Raw genomic sequence first — 19893 nt, 5'->3', positions numbered from 1 at the left:
AAAAAAACCGCATCAAAATCCGTTGCGTAGTTCTAAAGATCTAAGCATACATACAGACAGACAGACAGCGGGAAGGAGGACTTTGTTTTATACTATGTAGTGATATTACGAACTAAACTTCTTCACTTTCTTAGTATCTACAATAAACTGATATATCTACGAGTTTTCCAATTTTAATTCGACATGTAAATAAGCTTTGTTTTAATTTTCGATTGATTGTATATATAATTTTAAGTTTAAGTGTAAGTGTATAATTTATTTGACATGTAAATTGGCTTTATGAATAAACGAGTATGAGTATGAGTATTTGATAGGTACATAGGTACCTACACGATTGTACACCGAAACGCTACACGATTACTAGTAGGTACGTGTGTGAATGTTGGAATGATTTAGGTACTTAGGAGGTCAAATCAGGTTATTAGATCAATTTCTCAAAACCGGCTTAACGGATTTATTTTCAGCACACTAATACATAGGAAAAAAGCCTTTTATCCTGGAATTCATCCCTCAAGGGAGTGAAATGGGGGCCGAAATTTAATATCGTAGTACCTACTAAAGGGGAGTTCTGCTACTTTTATCCGTAAGCCACGTGTAGAAGCTAGTTGAATCATAATCCGCCTAACTGACGCGTACCAAACTTTTTGTAAATACTGACTGCGCTAAACTTCTTTCAATTTACATTTGCCTCGTCCCAGTTCGAGTTGAGTCCACCGCGGCCGGACGGTTCCCGGGCGACACTAACGACGGGGACCGACAAATATAATGGAACTAACTTTATCAACTATCGTTTTAGCAACTTACGTGTTTGCTTGAAAGGTAGTCAATATATGTAATTATTTCATCATTCATAACCTCTAGACAGACAAATGGTATTTTGATTTGTCAAAATAAAGATTCAAAAGAGAACGGAATGGCTTTTTCACCTCAGCAGCTCGAACAAGGGTACTTTGACTCTTAAAAACAGTGAGCAAAATGCGATTTTGCTCACTGAGTGAGACAAAATGACATTCAAGTGACCTTTATAGTCAAATGTCATTTCAACATGCGGGGTCTAATAAAATTTCGAAATACTTGGGTTCTATTATCTCTGTCCCTTTCACACTGTTAGCAAAAAGAAACAGACAAAAAAAGTTAAAACGACATTCAACGGTATATTCACGGTTTATAATAGACCCCCGAAAAACTTCAGACCGCATCGTTCCAAACCACGTACGAGTATGAATTCTTAATAATTAATTAATAAAAATAAAGTTTAATATTTGATAAAAACTGATAAAATACTATATTTTAGGTATTTTATTGTACAATTAAAATAATGAACTCAAAAAATACACAGATCATCACGCAAAATTAATTATTTTACTTTTAAGAATTTCTACCATAGTTGATAAATAGTACGTATCCGCAATTCGGACCGTATCTTACAAAGATTTTTTTTACAAAAAAAAGTTGTCGATTGAAGTGTCAGTTTATTTCTATATTATTTTACTGGAATTTATTATTACGTTTTGTTTTTGTGTTCCATTGCGGTAATTAAACTTAATTGTTTGTATATCTTAAGAAAACATGAGTGCAGGTATTAAGTGATGAAGAAGGATTACATTTTTCAAGTTGTCTAATAGGTATGTTCTCACTGCTCAGGTGAAAAATGTTGTGTACTACACGAGATCAAAGTTATTTACATCTCGTGCGCTTTTGAGTCCCTTACTACGCTCAAGATTCTAAATTAGATTCACTCGCTACGCTCGTGAATCTATTATAGAATCTTTCGCTTGCACGGGACTCAAATAAGCACTCAAAGAAATATCAAACTTTGATCACTTGTTGTACAAATAACTATTTTACAGGCTCTGCGCAGCTAGAGGATAGTACAAAATTTAAGAGAATTTGTGTACATAAATAGGTACCTACTATACACGGCCAGAACAATACACAATATGTAGTATATGCTTCGTTTAACACCGTACACGCATTTCATAATATTGGTTAGCGTGAACTGTTAATCAATTAAACTTATGGAGTCGAGTCGGCCATTATTCGTGTGTTCAGTTGTTCGCGTCCAGATCCAGAGTGTTAACCGCTGACAAATAAATCGAATCAGTATAATCTTACATTATGTCTACGTTTTCAATTAAGTAACAGATACTTTATTCAATATGTTATTATAGCTAGATGATTGCAAGTTTACGGCTTAAATGCTTATCACTATTCTATTTTATAACCACGAATATGACGCGTTAAGAGAGATAAAGCAAAGTGAAAATATTATGTAAACCCCTTAGAATTCAGTAGTGTAATAAAACTCCCCTGCACCCAAAGTAACTTTTACAACATTGAAGGAGCGACGGTCTCAGCTCTTTATTTATTCACATCACTCGCGCTTGAAGACTTCAATCAGAGATATTTGGCACACATATGTACCTACATAGCTCACGTGCGGTGGTAGGAAAATTGCAAATCGTATACTACTTAAAATACAATACAGTACAACATGGTACAACTCTTTATTGCACACCTCAATAAAAGAAAACAATACAAAACAGAAACACAAGCAGAGATAACAAACAGGTGGTCTTACTTAGTATGTAACTTATTTCAAATACAATTTTATTGTAGATAGATATTTATTTATGTTTAAGGCTAAGATACTAGTTTTTAACAACTACTTAAACCTTCAGTAAATCCACCTAGGCTGTTACACGGTGTTTTTGTAAAGATTTGTGACAATAAGGAGATGGTTATTTACGAGCAGGTAAGTTCTTACTAGAGAGGATGTTACATTTTTTTCGTGGAGATTATTGTATTAATTTAGAGTTATTCACAATGTGTTGTCCGCAATTGTAATGAGATGCAATCGTCGTTCGTTGCCCTGTTACACTGCAGGCTGAATAAATAATTGTAGAATGACATAAATAAGAGGGGAAGCGCTTGTGGCCTAGCGGCAAGAGCGTGCGACTTGCAATCCGGAGGTCGCGGGTTCGAACCCCGGCTCGTACCAATGAGTTTTTCGGAACTTATGTACGAAATATCATTTGATATTTACCAGTCGCTTTTCGGTGAAGGAAAACATCGTGGGGAAACCGGACTAATCCCAATACGGGCCTAGTTTACCCTCTGGGTTGGATGGTCAGATGGCAGTCGCTTTCGTAAAAACTAGTGCCCACGCCAATTACTGGGATTCGTTGCCAAGCGGACCCCAGGCTCCCATGAGCCGTGGCAAAATGCCGGGACAACGCGAGGAAAATGATGACATAAATAAGAGGGGAAGGTGGACTTACGTCTCGAGCGGCGTCTCCGCCGCCTCATGACTGTGGTTCCGTTGGCGTACACGATGCCTTCATCGGGTGCTCTTCTTCTGCGTCCATTCATCTGTGTAAAAAAGTAGGTATGTTACTTACTGGCGAATACATTATTTGCTTATGATTTATATAGGAGAATAAATAGGTAGGTACTGTAAAAATATGTAATATATTACATATGACACATTCTTACATATACAAATGGACCCAGTTCCACAGTAAGGTCAAAAATAAGTGGTTCCTATACCATCCATAAATCAGGAAAATTCGTGATAAACACACAAATAAATGCCTAAGTGTAAGGCCTGAGTGGACGCTCGAGTCGGGCGTGCAGCGGGGCGGGGCGTGCGGCGTGCATGTTAAACAAATGCAAACGTATAGGAGCGGCCTTAGTGCACGCTGCTCAAATCCTTTGGGAGCTGGACGCCACGCTGCGCTGCACGCCCCGCCGAACGCTCCACTTCGAGCGTCCACTCAGGCCTAAGTGTAAGTGTAAGGCCTGAGTGGACGCTTGAAGCGGAGCGTTCGGCGGAGCGTGCAGCGTGGCGTCGGGCCCACAAGTAATTTGAGCAGCGTGCACTAAGGCCGCTCCTATACGCTTGCATTTGTTTAACATGCACGCCGCACGCCCCGCCCCGCTGCACGCCCAACTCGAGCGTCCACTCAGGCCTTACACTTAAGAGCTGGGAATTTCGAACCCGGAATCTACAGCTTCTTATGCGGGGTCACTACCGACGAGGCTAGGAGGACGAGGGAGGCGAGATTATATTCTACAGAGAGCTGCAAAAGTGCAAAGTTTGAAAAATACCGCAATATTGTCCTCAACAAATATTTAAGTGGCGTTGGACACAAGTTGACATTTATGTTATACATAGTTGCCATTCAAAATGTTTTAAATAAATCTGATACAGTTCATTAGCACAACAGCTTTCATTAGCTCAAATTTGTAAACGCGTTTATTTTATAAGAACTTAAAACAGAATCTAAGATGACTTTTTAAATGCCTTGATGTACTTTAAAGCTACAAAGAGTAAAGTTTATTGAATATTCCTATAGCTTATTCTATTATCATAAAGATTAGGCTCCATAAGTAAATAGAGAACGTTAAGTTACCGACTATCTCTTATCGAGCACAAACAGCAAGCCTTCACAAAGTTTAGACAACTCACAGGAGACCTATTACGAAACGAGATTTCAATATTAATAAATTTTACGTACCTAATATAAAGTTATTTTTTAAATTTTAATTTACCTAATATAAATTGAGTTTTCAAATTATTCATTCATCCTTATTTCGTCGAAGTTATTTTTTTCTACGTGACAACCGTTGCTTCTAAAAAACGAATGTAAATTTATCTGAATTTTTAAAAATGTTAGGGGTCGCTACGGCTAAATTGTACTCTATAGAAAATAAGTGTTGTGTTTGCTTTCTAAGTATTTTTCGATTTCTTTGTGGTACTACGAGTCAGGGCGTACCTATATGCAACTTAATACATATACTTAATATAACTTAAATAACACCGCTCTGACTTTACAGGGAGACTACATTAAGCGGTTGTCCCGTAGAAAAAATTTACTTCGACGAAATAATTTAAGGACTTTGCATATATGTAATATATGAGATATGACTAGAGGAATTTTGTTGCAGTTTATAAGTGTTTAACAAATTTTTGATACCTACGTCATATTCACAATCTGATACGTAAGATACGTTGCTATACTTGCTATGTCCCACCGCACATAACAACAACCGTAATAGCGAGATAATAATAATATGCTGAACAAATTGAGTGAGTAAGCCTGGTGGTGAGTAGTGTAGTCTTGCTACATACAGCAAGACACGTATAATTTGGACAAATAATACTGGTACCATGTCTTATCTTACGTTCCCGAATACACCTTCAGGTATAAACCAGAGCTAAGGCTGGCAGCGCCGATTCGACAGATAATAAAACAGGGGAGTAGGTAGTTCTAATCGCTCGGGGCGAGTTGAAGTCTTGGCAAAACCAGGTTACTGCATGCAGGCCACTGACAATCCAACCTCTAGACTGAGCTTAGGCCAATTCTTTCATGAAACCGATGCTGCCAAAAATACGGGGGTGCGGGGGGACGAGGTGAGCGAATCCCGTGCCGTGATTGGTCCGTTCAAAGACACGGACCAATCACGGCACGGGATTGACTCGAAGATGGAGTAACGCTACCGTATGTGTGGCAGAGGGGGTAGCGCGACTATGCTATGTCTAGAGGTTGGATTGTCTGTGATGCAGGCACTCGGCAATCCAACCAGGCGGCCTAGCCAAAGTGACAATCGCTATTGCTTCGCCATCGAATCGCTTTGCGTCTCTCTATCACTCTTCCATATTAGTGTGACAGTGACAGTTGCGTTTCGTTCGCTACGGAGCGTTAGCAATTGGCACTTGGCATGTTGTCTACGGGGCCAGCAATCCATGGGTACATTGCGGTACCGCTCTTTCACTCGATTATTGTAATAGCCATACCACGGTTTGACGGGTGCTATTTGGTTTGACGTTTAAAAAGTGCTAGGACAAGTAAAACTTACTCGAAGTCGATGTCGTTAAAATTATGACGTAAGACAGTACCGTGTCCGTGTCTGACCTCACTTTTACAGATTTGACTTATTTGAGTTGGCCTTCTTCACAACACTCGCTGAGAGAAAAGATCCCTTAAAGGTACGACTAAGTATAAAGCCTTTGAATAAATTTCACGGATATTTTTACGTATGTAACGTGGTATCTTTTTATTATGTACATGTCGTTTTAATATTAATCGCCTCGCACTCGCGTTAGCAATAAGAATAGGTTACGGCAGAGTGAATCGCTATAAAATAACTGAGGCTTAATAATTATGCGTATCGGAGTGTCTAAGCCGGCTGAGCCAGATATAGCTACGGGGCTTACGGCGCGAGATTGTCCGCCTATTCTGTCTTATTGACGACCGGTCTGGCCTAGTGGGTAGTGACCCTGCCTGTGAAGCGGTCCTGGGTTCGAATCCCAGTAAGGGCATTTATTTGTCTGACGAGCACAGATATTTGTTCCTGAGTCATGGTTGTTTTCTATGTATTTAAGTATTTGTATATTATATATATCGTTGTCTGAGTACCCACAACACAAGCTTTCTTGAGCTTACCGTGGGACTTAGTCAATCTGTGTAATAATGTCCTATAATATTTATTTATTTATTATTTATTTATTTATTTATTGTCATGTCATAGATGGGTATATCTATTCGGCCTCATTTGTAGTCGGCGATTAGTCGGCGACTAGTCGGCAAAAATGGCCGATTAGTCGGCAAAAATGGCCGATTAGTCGGCACTTCATAAGTGACAGAAAAACAGGGCATAAAGAAATAAACAGCACATATTTTCATAAGCTTTTTACCTATTTTACCCAAATTTTTATTTATGGTGTTAACGAAAACTTTTGTTCGAAATTATTGACCCTGTAGTCGCTTTTTTATGTCCGATTGTGTAATTTTTTAGCTTTACTATATGATAAATAGCGCGACGAAAGGGTAAAAGGATTGTTTTTTAGTGCATTTGAACCGAACTTAGACCAAACTAATGATCTGGCCGACTAGCCGACTAGTCGGCCGACTAATCGGCCATCCGAGCTCAAATTAGTCGGCTAGTCGGCCAAATCAATAGTCGGTACATCACTAATAATTACCTTTTCTCAAAAATGGACGGCAAAGTCGACGTTGCCGGTATAAAATAGGTCGCGAGTTACAAGAATGCAAATCGACACATATTTTCCTTTTGTTAGAAATCATTCATTATATGCCCCTCATTTTCCCGATCGCATTCTAAACTAAAGGAACCCAGGGTGCTGAGCTAACGTATCGTTAACGCTCCGTAGCGTAGCGTAGTCATCTCTCTCTGTCACTCTTTCATATTAGTGTGGCAGTGACAGTTGTGTATCGTTCGCTGCGGTGCGTAAACGATTGGCATGTTGTCTGACGCACCCTGGTACCGCTTTGTTAAGGTTTCCAAATCTCAAGAATTGGCGCAGACGCTAGTTTTCTGTCCTTCCAATCCAGAGGAAACTAGACCTTATGCGGATTGGACCGGTTTCCCTCATATCAGCCTAGATCCAATAATATGAGTGGTATAGATGTACCTACATACGTGATATTACCCTAACGTACGTAATATAATCGGTAATGGTAGAACACGGATAACAACTCGTAATCCGTACCAACTCTTGCGTGAATCGATTCGGCTCAACTTAAATAGGCGCTCCAAAGTTTTTCCAAATTCAATTGTAATAACTTCAGCCATTCGTACGCGGCATTAGGCAAGTGTGTTGGGCGCCTTAACGAGTTGGAAGCCGGTTCAAATCGAACGCAAACATTGAAGTAGTGAGACTGAGGAACGATCACGCAATAACGATGGGGAAGGGAAAATATCCGATATAAACGATTCTAACTGAGACGGATACTTAGGTTGTTAAGATCGAGCTCTATCGAAATGAGTAACTTAAATAAAATTTAATGAAAACTTAATGTTAGTAGGTACAAATATATTTTTTACTTGCAAAGCCAACCGTCAAAATATGCATCAAACTGTACCCAACGCTGTCCAATCGTAGCCCGTATCGGACAATTTGACTAACCTTGAAACTGAAGCACCTTTCCGTAGATATAAGCCTCGTTTTTGCCTCCGATCTTATATGCGCATTTCCTATATTGTCCGGTGGTAGTGCGCCGTCAAGTTCAGTCAAGTAGTACCGTCGACGGTGTCGACGTTCATAAGCGCATTGTAATATGCCATTTTGGAAATAAACTATCTTTATCGTTACTTTCTGCCTGTAAACTAGACTCACCTTGCAACTGAAGCATCCTTCCGTAGATATGAGCTCATTCTTTCCTCCGATCCTATACTGGTCTTGTACGGGGAATACTGGCGCGTCTCCGATATCGTCCGGCGGTAGTGCGCCGTCGAGTGCAGTGAGACAGTGTCCGGCGCCGACCAGCTGGTAGCCGGTGGGGCAGCCGCACTGGTACGAGTCGCCGAATGCCGAGCAGCCGAATAGACAGCTAGCTGTCGCGCAGCCACCCGCCAGCTAAAAGATTAAGGTTCTTATTTATTTATTTATTTATTTTATTTACATGGAGAACCAACAGCTATAACTATGCTAATAACAACATCAATAGTGACACAGAGCCAATTGTAGGATCTCACATATAGCAACATGTTAATATTTAACATTAAGTTAAATAGCACGCACAATGTTACATGGGCACATGCAATAATATGTTGGCAACATTATGTATTAAATACTAAAACTAATTACTTATAGATGCTATTTCGTAAGTAGCCTACTAAAACCTCTTATTTAGATATTAATCGAAAGCAAAACATATTTTTAAATAAGTTTTTGGCAAAAATTTCATTTTTGGTACAAGCTTTTATCGCTGGCTGTACTTTTCTTTCCACAGGCAACGAATACACATCGAGACGGTTCTAAAAACCCCAAACACAATTAGGTTTCGTTGTTTTATCACAGAGTTCCTATGATCACCTGCTGTCTCCATCATCAGATCAGCTCGATGGTACCATAATATTGCATTGTCACCCGACTTACATATGTATGCAAATTTCCAGCTTCATCGGAAGTCAGGAAGTGGGTCAAATTTAACTTGCAAGATTTGACCCGTACAAACATAGTTACATAGTTACATACATAGGTACATTGCAAGTTAATAAAAAGCTTATAATAGACGTTGAGCAAACCAGGCGTTCGCGCGCCTCTATCAATGTATGTATGTATGTAATGTAGGGCAGATGTGTGTATAGTTTTGTAGACAAAAATATGGATACCTGGTGTCTGAAATAAATATTTTCATTTTTTCATTTTTTTTTCAATGTCTCATGATCAAACCTCCCGAAGAGGACGTTTCTACCTCAATAGCCTAGCGCGCGGTGAACATTGAATCCGCCTCTGATTACAACACTCTATTACCTGTAGACACACGCCATGGCCACTGTCCCAGCCGTAGCCTCCAGGACAGCCGCAACGGTAGGCGCCACCGACAGGGAAGCAAGGCGATGAGCCACAGGGCCCGCTAGCGCACACATCCGTCGGCACGCAGATACCGCTTGACGATCGTGTTGTACCTGACAAAAATAATAATGTAAATAATGTGAGCCTATATGCGTCCCACTTCTGGGCACAGGCCTCCTCTCATGCGCGAGAGGGCTTGGGCTATAGTCCCCACGCTAGCCCAATGCGGATTGGGGACTTCACATACACCTTTGAATTTCTTCGCAGATGTATGCAGGTTTCCTCACGATGTTTTCCTTCACCGAGTTGTTCCGACTTGTGTTTACCTGACAAACAATGAAAAAATAGAAGAGTGTGTCAGCAAAAAGGTTCAGCATTGTTACACAGTTCGTTGCTTGTAGCGCTGATTTCACCCTTAGATTTCAAGTTCAAGCAGAATCCATGAAGGGGCGGCCTCATGGTGAACCCAAAAGGTTCACAGTGTACAAAAGTTTAGGAAGAAGCCCAGACGTAATTATGACTATCTTTCGGCTAAACTTTATAACAAATTGAATACTCTGTTAAACATTCACCAACTGTCATGCTGGGAATGCAAGAAAAAAATTACAAACTTTTTACAAAATCTCAATTATGATGAGACCGAATTACTATTTGAATGATCACACCTGATTATGTCTAACAATAAGTATCTAATAATAATAAATATTTATAGATTGGAATCATTTCATAATGTAAATGCGCTCTTTAACAATTATCATAACCTTACCTTATCGCATGTTTAATATTGTGTTTAAACTAAATTAAAACTAATATAATTATAAGTAAATTTAAGTTTACTAAACTTGTATACTTATGTATCTGCTAGATATAGAACATAAAAACCCCTGTGTCCCGAGGTGGGCGTAAATAGCTGCGACACAGTTCACACTACTGCAGCTGTCTACGATCAAATAGTTATGTAAATTTATTTTCTTATGTTCAATAAAAATCTTTAAATCTTTAAAAAGGTGAACTAATAAGTGAATAGGTGGTGGTGAGCGGTTCAAGCCCAGCAGGTGGTGGCGGTTCAAGTCCAGACGGAACCCGCGGGGACAGACGCAACGGTAAGAACGGTATTGGTGGTGGATCGATGGTTGGATGGATGAATAAGTGCTGGATGGTGGTGGACGGAAGGTGCACTTACCAGCAGGGCAGTCGCAGCGGTAGGAGCCAGCATAATTACGGCATGGCGATTGGCAGCGGCCGTCCGCGCACTCGTCCCTGTCCAGGCAGCGCGAGCCTTCCAAGTCCAGACGGAACCCGCGGGGACAGACGCAACGGTAAGAACGGTATTGGTGGTGGATCGATGGTTGGATGGATGAATAAGTGCTGGATGGTGGTGGACGGAAGGTGTACTTACCAGCAGGGCAGTCGCAGCGGTAGGAGCCAGCATAATTACGGCATGGCGATTGGCAGCGGCCGTCCGCGCACTCGTCCCTGTCCAGGCAGCGCGAGCCTTCCAAGTCCAGGCGGAACCCGCGGGGACAGACGCAACGGTAAGAACGGTATTGGTGGTGGATCGATGGTTGGATGGATGAATAAGTGCTGGATGGTGGTGGACGGAAGGTGCACTTACCAGCAGGGCAGTCGCAGCGGTAGGAGCCAGCATAATTACGGCATGGCGATTGGCAGCGGCCGTCCGCGCACTCGTCCCTGTCCAGGCAGCGCGAGCCTTCCAAGTCCAGGCGGAACCCGCGGGGACAGACGCAACGGTAAGAAAGGTATTGGTGGTGGATCGATGGTTGGATGGATGAATAAGTGCTGGATGGTGGTGGACGGAAGGTACACTTACCAGCAGGGCAGTCGCAGCGGTAGGAGCTAGCATAATTACGGCATGGCGATTGGCAGCGGCCGTCCGCGCACTCATCCCTGTCCAGGCAGCGCGAGCCTTCCAAGTCCAGGCGGAACCCGCGGGGACAGACGCAACGGTAAGAACGGTATTGGTGGTGGATCGATGGTTGGATGGATGAATAAGTGCTGGATGGTGGTGGACGGAAGGTACACTTACCAGCAGGGCAGTCGCAGCGATAGGAGCTAGCATAATTACGGCATGGCGATTGGCAGCGGCCGTCCGCGCACTCGTCCCTGTCCAGGCAGCGCGAGCCTTCCAAGTCCAGGCGGAACCCGCGGGGACAGACGCAACGGTAAGAACGGTATTGGTGGTGGATCGATGGTTGGATGGATGAATAAGTGCTGGATGGTGGTGGACGGAAGGTGCACTTACCAGCAGGGCAGTCGCAGCGGTAGGAGCCAGCATAATTACGGCATGGCGATTGGCAGCGGCCGTCCGCGCACTCGTCCCTGTCCAGGCAGCGCGAGCCTTCCAAGTCCAGGCGGAACCCGCGGGGACAGACGCAACGGTACGAACGGTATTGGTGGTGGATCGATGGTTGGATGGATGAATAAGTGCTGGATGGTGGTGGACGGAAGGTGCACTTACCAGCAGGGCAGTCGCAGCGGTAGGAGCCAGCATAATTACGGCATGGCGATTGGCAGCGGCCGTCCGCGCACTCGTCCCTGTCCAGGCAGCGCGAGCCTTCCAAGTCCAGGCGGAACCCGCGGGGACAGACGCAACGGTAAGAACGGTATTGGTGGTGGATCGATGGTTGGATGGATGAATAAGTGCTGGATGGTGGTGGACGGAAGGTGCACTTACCAGCAGGGCAGTCGCAGCGGTAGGAGCCAGCATAATTACGGCATGGCGATTGGCAGCGGCCGTCCGCGCACTCGTCCCTGTCCAGGCAGCGCGAGCCTTCCAAGTCCAGACGGAACCCGCGGGGACAGACGCAACGGTAAGAACGGTATTGGTGGTGGATCGATGGTTGGATGGATGAATAAGTGCTGGATGGTGGTGGACGGAAGGTGTACTTACCAGCAGGGCAGTCGCAGCGGTAGGAGCCAGCATAATTACGGCATGGCGATTGGCAGCGGCCGTCCGCGCACTCGTCCCTGTCCAGGCAGCGCGAGCCTTTCAAGTCCAGGCGGAACCCGCGGGGACAGACGCAACGGTAAGAACGGTATTGGTGGTGGATCGATGGTTGGATGGATGAATAAGTGCTGGATGGTGGTGGACGGAAGGTACACTTACCAGCAGGGCAGTCGCAGCGGTAGGAGCCAGCATAATAACGGCATGGCGATTGGCAGCGGCCGTCCGCGCACTCGTCCCTGTCCACGCAGCGCTAGCCTTCCAAGTCCAGATGGAACCCGCGGGGACAGACGCAACGGTAAGAACGGTATTGGTGGTGGATCGATGGTTGGATGGATGAATAAGTGCTGGATGGTGGTGGACGGAAGGTGCACTTACCAGCAGGGCAGTCGCAGCGGTAGGAGCCAGCATAATTACGGCATGGCGATTGGCAGCGGCCGTCCGCGCACTCGTCCCTGTCCAGGCAGCGCGAGCCTTCCAAGTCCAGACGGAACCCGCGGGGACAGACGCAACGGTAAGAACGGTATTGGTGGTGGATCGATGGTTGGATGGATGAATAAGTGCTGGATGGTGGTGGACGGAAGGTGCACTTACCAGCAGGGCAGTCGCAGCGGTAGGAGCCAGCATAATTACGGCATGGCGATTGGCAGCGGCCGTCCGCGCACTCGTCCCTGTCCAGGCAGCGCGAGCCTTCCAAGTCCAGACGGAACCCGCGGGGACAGACGCAACGGTAAGAACGGTATTGGTGGTGGATCGATGGTTGGATGGATGAATAAGTGCTGGATGGTGGTGGACGGAAGGTGTACTTACCAGCAGGGCAGTCGCAGCGGTAGGAGCCAGCATAATTACGGCATGGCGATTGGCAGCAGCCGTCCGCGCACTCGTCCCTGTCCAGGCAGCGCGAGCCTTTCAAGTCCAGGCGGAACCCGCGGGGACAGGCGCAACGGTAAGAACGGTATTGGTGGTGGATCGATGGTTGGATGGATGAATAAGTGCTGGATGGTGGTGGACGGAAGGTACACTTACCAGCAGGGCAGTCGCAGCGGTAGGAGCCAGCATAATAACGGCATGGCGATTGGCAGCGGCCGTCCGCGCACTCGTCCCTGTCCACGCAGCGCTAGCCTTCCAAGTCCAGATGGAACCCGCGGGGACAGACGCAACGGTAAGAACGGTATTGGTGGTGGATCGATGGTTGGATGGATGAATAAGTGCTGGATAGTGGTGGACGGAAGGTGCACTTACCAGCAGGGCAGTCGCAGCGGTAGGAGCCAGCATAATTACGGCATGGCGATTGGCAGCGGCCGTCCGCGCACTCGTCCCTGTCCAGGCAGCGCGAGCCTTCCAAGTCCAGGCGGAACCCGCGGGGACAGACGCAACGGTAAGAACGGTATTGGTGGTGGATCGATGGTTGGATGGATGAATAAGTGCTGGATGGTGGTGGACGGAAGGTGCACTTACCAGCAGGGCAGTCGCAGCGGTAGGAGCCAGCATAATTACGGCATGGCGATTGGCAGCGGCCGTCCGCGCACTCGTCCCTGTCCAGGCAGCGCGAGCCTTCCAAGTCCAGGCGGAACCCGCGGGGACAGACGCAACGGTAAGAACGGTATTGGTGGTGGATCGATGGTTGGATGGATGAATAAGTGCTGGATGGTGGTGGACGGAAGGTGCACTTACCAGCAGGGCAGTCGCAGCGGTAGGAGCCAGCATAATTACGGCATGGCGATTGGCAGCGGCCGTCCGCGCACTCGTCCCTGTCCAGGCAGCGCGAGCCTTCCAAGTCCAGGCGGAACCCGCGGGGACAGACGCAACGGTAAGAACGGTATTGGTGGTGGATCGATGGTTGGATGGATGAATAAGTGCTGGATGGTGGTGGACGGAAGGTGCACTTACCAGCAGGGCAGTCGCAGCGGTAGGAGCCAGCATAATTACGGCATGGCGATTGGCAGCGGCCGTCCGCGCACTCGTCCCTGTCCAGGCAGCGCGAGCCTTCCAAGTCCAGACGGAACCCGCGGGGACAGACGCAACGGTACGAGCCTAGCAGGTTCACGCACTTGCCCGGCGACGGACACACGCCTTCCTCGAGACACTCGTTCACATCTGCGAACATGGAAAAATAGGAACAATACAAAGAACCTGATAATCAGTTTTTTTGGTATCATCTTGGGTCGTCCCATTCGTTTTTCGTCAAGTTCTTAAATTAGTCCTATTCTGCTTTCGTCACTCATTCTGCATTCGTCACAATCGTCGGTGGCTTTCAATGTAAACAAATTTAAGAACTTGACGAAAAACGAATGGGACGACCCAAGATGATAGTTGCGACTCGCGAAAGTTGCTGGAATTTCAACGCGTCGAGAACAATTTCAGCTGCATAAGGTATCTATCTGAAGAGCTACAGTAAAGCAAGTATCGAACGAGTATTTTATTTAATTAAATTAAAGGTTTGGTTTTGGTGTTGGTGCAGGTCTGCGGGCAGGTATGTGTACCGGCGGCATTCCTCGACATCTGTCTCCGATACCTAAGTGGTTTGGTATTGCTCACCGATACAAGCATCGCCGCGTTTCTCATAGCCCTCCTGGCAGGAGCACTCGAAGGATCCCTCGGTGTTGGTGCAGGTCTGTTGGCAGGTGTGTGTACCGGCGGCACATTCGTCCACGTCGCGGCAGTTCGCTCCGTCCTCATCAACCTGTCAAACAACCAAGTATTGTATAAGTAATAGGCTACATGACTAATTTTCATTTATGGTATCAATCGATCGAGTTTGTTTTTAGGATCAAATGTCTATATGGGACCCATTGCATTCAAGTAACACAAAAATCAGAAATTGTAGTCAAAGGCCGACAGTCGCACTTCACTCGCGAAACGCCCTATACAAAACTCTGGGAGCCCATCTTGTAGATATGGACAAAACAAGAAAATTACGTTTTTGTCGGTGAAATATTGCGTTTATGTTGCTATACAATATTTTTTTGGATCAAATGTAAGGAATCGAATGGTATCCTTACTTTTATCGTTTTTGGAAGTTAAAAAAAACTTAAATTTTGAAACTTTCAGGTCCTGTATTTTTGTAATTTTTCAATATTTTTTTTTTAATATCCACATTATTGTGATAAATTGCTCGTTTGCTATCTATTTTACTAGATTTTGTTATAAAATTCAACATGTGTCATCATCCCTATTGGTGGTGTCTGGAAGTGGCGTTTGAATACCCACATTAATTTTGGTTGCGACAAAGTTGTTCGCAGCGCAATCGCCCGTCATGCATACAGTACCTGATGTGATGGTAGACGTTACCTCGTATCCCGTGCGACACAAGCACTCGTAAGAACCCTCGGTGTTGCGGCACAGTTGCTCGCACGGCGGCGGGCGTGCGGCGCACTCGTCCATGTCCACGCAGATTCCATCCGCCGACTTATAACCACGGGGGCATACACAGCGGAAACTGTAAAAAGAACAATAATGTAAAGTACACAACAGACAGTGACAGACAGAGGTTTTAGAAGAAGGGTCGCACCCGGTTCTGGTTTTTTTAAACAAAAATAGTACCGGTACCGGGAATTGTCGATAGTCACTGATACAAATTCAGCACCGAGAGCATTTCCTAACAAGGAGTAGGTAATCAATTTACGAAGCCGCAAGAACACCAACGAATATTTTACGAATCTAAATCGCCGACGAGGTGCCTAATCTTCCGCCATCTTTAGGCAGGTGACTGACCGGTGGTGAACAGTAAATAATAAGTAGCATAAAGCAAGGTATAGTACCTATCATTATTAGCTATCATAGTCTTGTAACGTAATACGTTACATGTTTCATAAAAATAGACCTTAAAAACTACTACTTACCTAATTAAAAATATATTTACAATTCTAAACTATATTACACACTAAAATATACAATAGTACTGTATTAAAACTGTGTATTTAGGATTATAAAATCATCATCACGCTGATTAATTTTAAATATGTCGCGCCATAGTTATAACATTCACTTACAATAATGTTCACATTCGCGAGTGCATGAATGAATGTACTGAACGGTGCGCTATGTCATCGCGCACGGCCGGCGTCTCGTTCATTTTACCATTGAAGTTGAGTGGAACGCACGTCGCTTAATTATCGATCTCTGCTACGGATCAAATATCGAAACGTAATCGAATTTAACTTCGTCCCTACGTGTTCCTCAACCATTATAAAATCACTGTGGTGTTTAATTATGTTTTTAAGTGTACCCCGAATTGGGTAAGTGGATACATTTTATATGCTAGTTGCCTAGAATATTGTAGTGCCATTTTATTGCTTTGTAATTTTAACTCAAATCACAACCATTTCATAGTAATTGCCATTTAACTAAAGATTTATCAATATCTCAAATTGAAGAATGTAGTTTTGTTCGTAGTCATCATGGCCTTTTGTCAATCCACCCTCCATTTTGTATTAAAAATATAATTGCATTTAAATTCCTTTCTTCCGTTAAATTACTTCGCCTTTTTGTAATCTCCGTATCTGAATTGTGAACTTCCACGGCAACACAACTACTACAGTACTTTCCCGCTTGCCGTTGGTGTTCACAAAGGCTTATGGACCGTTTCTAACGCATAGTCTGATGGCGCGTTCCAGGGTCCAAAGTCCAGAGTGACTTTTGTTGGCTTCCTGCTTGCCGCCCGCTTGCCGTTTTGCTACTGGCCTGCTTCTGGCCCTTTCCCCGACTCAGCGCCACGCAGTTCCGAGCTGCGCTGAACTCAGCGCCGATCAGAAAAACGGCGCCTACCACCTCGGCACCGTCAGGGGAGTACTTCGGCTGCAATTGATTAGCGGAATCCGATCCTAATAAGTATTAGCGCGAACCACGACATTTTACCCGCTTTACCATCTGAGCTAGTTGGGGTAATAAATATTTTGTACCGTTCTTCTGCCTACTCATTTATAATTTCCCATACCTAACGGGACACCTAGTAGGTTAGAACGCTTCTAGAACGCGACACTGGCGCCCTTACACGTGGTTTATACCTTATCGGATTCCGTTTTTCTTTGTGCCTTGTAGTTAGTGTATGTTTGTGGTTATTTTTTGTGAAACGTTTTTTTTTATTTTGCCTTCTTTTTCTTCTTGGGTTTTTTTTCTGCTGCTGAGGTGTACGAAGTTTTAGAATTTTAATAAAATATTCTGGATTCTTTTTTATTCTGTGTAAAATCCAAGTTTATGAATTTTATTTTCACTTTTGAATTGTTTATGAAATTGTTTTAGAAATCATTGTATCATTTTACTGGCGTATTAACTAGTACACATTAGTAGCATTGCTTTTTTTTTCTGCTAATAGTTTTATTTTTTATTTTTACTAATTTCAATTAAAAAAAAACCAAACGTTCATCATCATCATTTTAATTGTAACAGAGCGGAGAACTAGAGTTGATTATAGTTTTAGTAGTTGCTTTTGCTTTGTACCACTTACCCAAAATATTTATTTGGTTCATCATGCTGTCCGTGAGGTTCTTATCTCTTCAAAAGTCAGAGCTGGAGTATGAAGTGCGTATTAGAGGCGCCTCTCCCGCCTCATCCGTTGAGGAACTTCGCAAACAAATTGTAAAACTTTCAAAGGATTTTCCTTCAGAGCATATTTTAGAGTCTCCACTCGAAGCTACACAAGACCTTCACGGCTGCTTGGAAGTTCTCACTAAAATTCAGTCAAATTTAGACAGTGCAGATACCACTACTCCTGTGTTGATGAGAACCCAAAACATGCTGAACCATTTATATAATCGTATTGCGAGGATAACACGTAGTGATGACATTAAAAAAGAGTACGACGAAGTCGTTAAAGAATTTGACCTTCTTACGAAAAAGTTTAAGACCCTTCAGGCAAATAAACCTTTTGCAAGCACTTCCAGCGCGGGTTCCACCAGCTCTTTTGAATCTGGACCTGCGGTCCCCGAGTTGCAGAACGTGATCTCGGTGACATGCGACCGTACCTCAGCTGATCTTGCGAAATTAAAATTTAACGGCACAACTTGCGTGCGCTCTTTCATTCAGCGTGTTGATGAATTTATAAAAGCCCGTAATATTCCTACTAGTAAGATTTTAAATTACTCTACTGAAATTTTCCAAGACAATGCCTTGCACTGGTATCGGTCTGTTAGAGACAAGGTGGATTCTTGGTCCGAATTAGCAGCCCTATTGAGGAAGGACTTTGATCAGTCGGATTATGACTACAGACTGGACGCGGAGATTCGTGCTCGTACTCAGGGAGAACGCGAGAGCATCACCATTTATCTCTCTATCATGGATGGTATGTTCTCGCGTTTGTCCAATCCTCCTTCAGAGGCAGAGAAGTTAAGAATCCTTCTTCACAATATAAGGCCCTGCTATGCAAGCACTCTGGCATCAGTGGCTTCTATTTCGGACATAGAAACCTTACGTACCTTGTGCCGCAATTATGAAAGCGTTCAAGCTCGACTTTCACAATTTCAAGAACCGCCTAAGGTCACAGCGAATACAGTTGCGCCTGAATTTGCCTACTCTACAGATTCTAATAAAAAAAACAATAAATATAACAGTAATTTTAATAGGCAAAACTTTACAAACACAAACAATTACAACAAAAATTATAGCTACAAACAACAAAATAGTAATCAAAATTCATCAAAACCACAACAACAAAATTATATAAATAGTGTTCAAACAAATAAAAATCAACCATACTGCCCAAGATGTCGTAACAATACGCATCACATTCGTCAATGTCAAGCTAGTCGTGACATTATTTGTTTCAAGTGTGGAATGAAAGATGTGAAAACACCTGATTGCCCAGTTTGTTCTAAAGGCAAGCACAATCAAAAAAACTAGTTAAGCAGAGTTGTGGAAATTTCAATAAGGAAGATTGGGATACCTGGCTTAACTTTATAAAGATCTTTACCTCTTCATACAAAATTTCCACAATTCTGCAAACTAAACCTGATCATGATAATAGGCCGTATGTTAATATTAAGATTAATGATATTGACGCCTGCGCTATGTTAGATTGTGGTGCTGAAGTAACAGTATTAGGAAATAATTCCCATAAGTCTTTAATCGACGACTGCACCTTCCACCAGAATCAGGACAACTCCAGTATGAAAGCGGCTGGCGGTCAAGTTATGAATAGTATTGGGTACATGAATTTACCCATTACATTTGAAGGGCAATACCACATAATTAAGGCTTATGTTGTCCCAGAGATTACATCTCCCATCTTACTCGGCGTAGATTTTTGGCGTGCGTTCGGACTTTGCCCAAAATACGTTGGAAGTATCAAATTGTCAGACTGCCCCATTTCTGAAATTAAAACGAATCCTGAAGAGACCTTTATTCTCTCTTACGACAATTTGACGCAGCCACAGAAAGTAATAGCGGATACTGTTATCAGTCAATTTCGGTCAATATCCACTGAGGAGAAAGGTTTGGGTCGTACAAATGCAATCACCCATTATATTGATACCGGCGACGCCCAGCCTATTAAACAGCGTTATTATAGAATGTCACCAGAGAAGCAGCGCATCTTGATCGAACAAGTTGACGAAATGTTGACCCTAGACGTCATCGAGCCTTGTGAGAGCGCTTGGTCGTCCCCTGT

At 43.8% G+C, this 19893-nt stretch overlaps 2 protein-coding genes across 2 annotated transcripts in view; both read right to left on the bottom strand.

Moving 5' to 3' along the window:
* Window positions 1-12543: 12543 nt before the first annotated feature.
* LOC134656577 (latent-transforming growth factor beta-binding protein 4-like) lies at window positions 12544-13360 on the bottom strand. The gene is made up of 2 exons (XM_063512135.1): window positions 13317-13360; window positions 12544-13285 (listed from the first exon to the last, which is right to left on the bottom strand). The coding sequence occupies exons 1-2, from the start codon at window positions 13358-13360 to the stop codon at window positions 12544-12546; spliced, it is 786 nt and encodes a 261-aa protein (XP_063368205.1).
* A 47-nt stretch (window positions 13361-13407) lies between these two features.
* Window positions 13408-19893, bottom strand: part of LOC134656576 (fibrillin-2-like) — a 91430-nt gene continuing 84944 nt past the window's right edge. Inside the window, exons 61-63 of the mRNA XM_063512134.1 lie at window positions 15582-15729; window positions 14829-14973; window positions 13408-14387 (exon numbers count right to left, since the gene is read on the bottom strand). Of these exons, the coding sequence (XP_063368204.1) occupies window positions 13408-14387; window positions 14829-14973; window positions 15582-15729 (1273 nt within the window). The remainder of the gene's footprint in view (window positions 14388-14828; window positions 14974-15581; window positions 15730-19893) is intronic.

The sequence above is a fragment of the Cydia amplana genome, chromosome 18 (assembly GCF_948474715.1).
Source record: "Cydia amplana chromosome 18, ilCydAmpl1.1, whole genome shotgun sequence".
Lineage (NCBI taxonomy): Eukaryota > Metazoa > Arthropoda > Insecta > Lepidoptera > Tortricidae > Cydia > Cydia amplana.
This window is presented reverse-complemented; position numbering and strand designations above follow the sequence as displayed.

What these genes read in the sequence shown, in the direction of transcription:
- LOC134656577 (XM_063512135.1), bottom strand. Translation starts at nt 13,360, where the DNA reads ATGCCGTTATTATGCTGGCTCCTACCGCTGCGACTGCCCTGCTG. An exon ending in CCGCTGCGACTGCCCTGCTG is followed by an intron (nt 13,286 to 13,316) that starts GTAAGTGTACCT and finishes ACCACCATCCAG; the next exon opens with CACTTATTCATCCATCCAAC.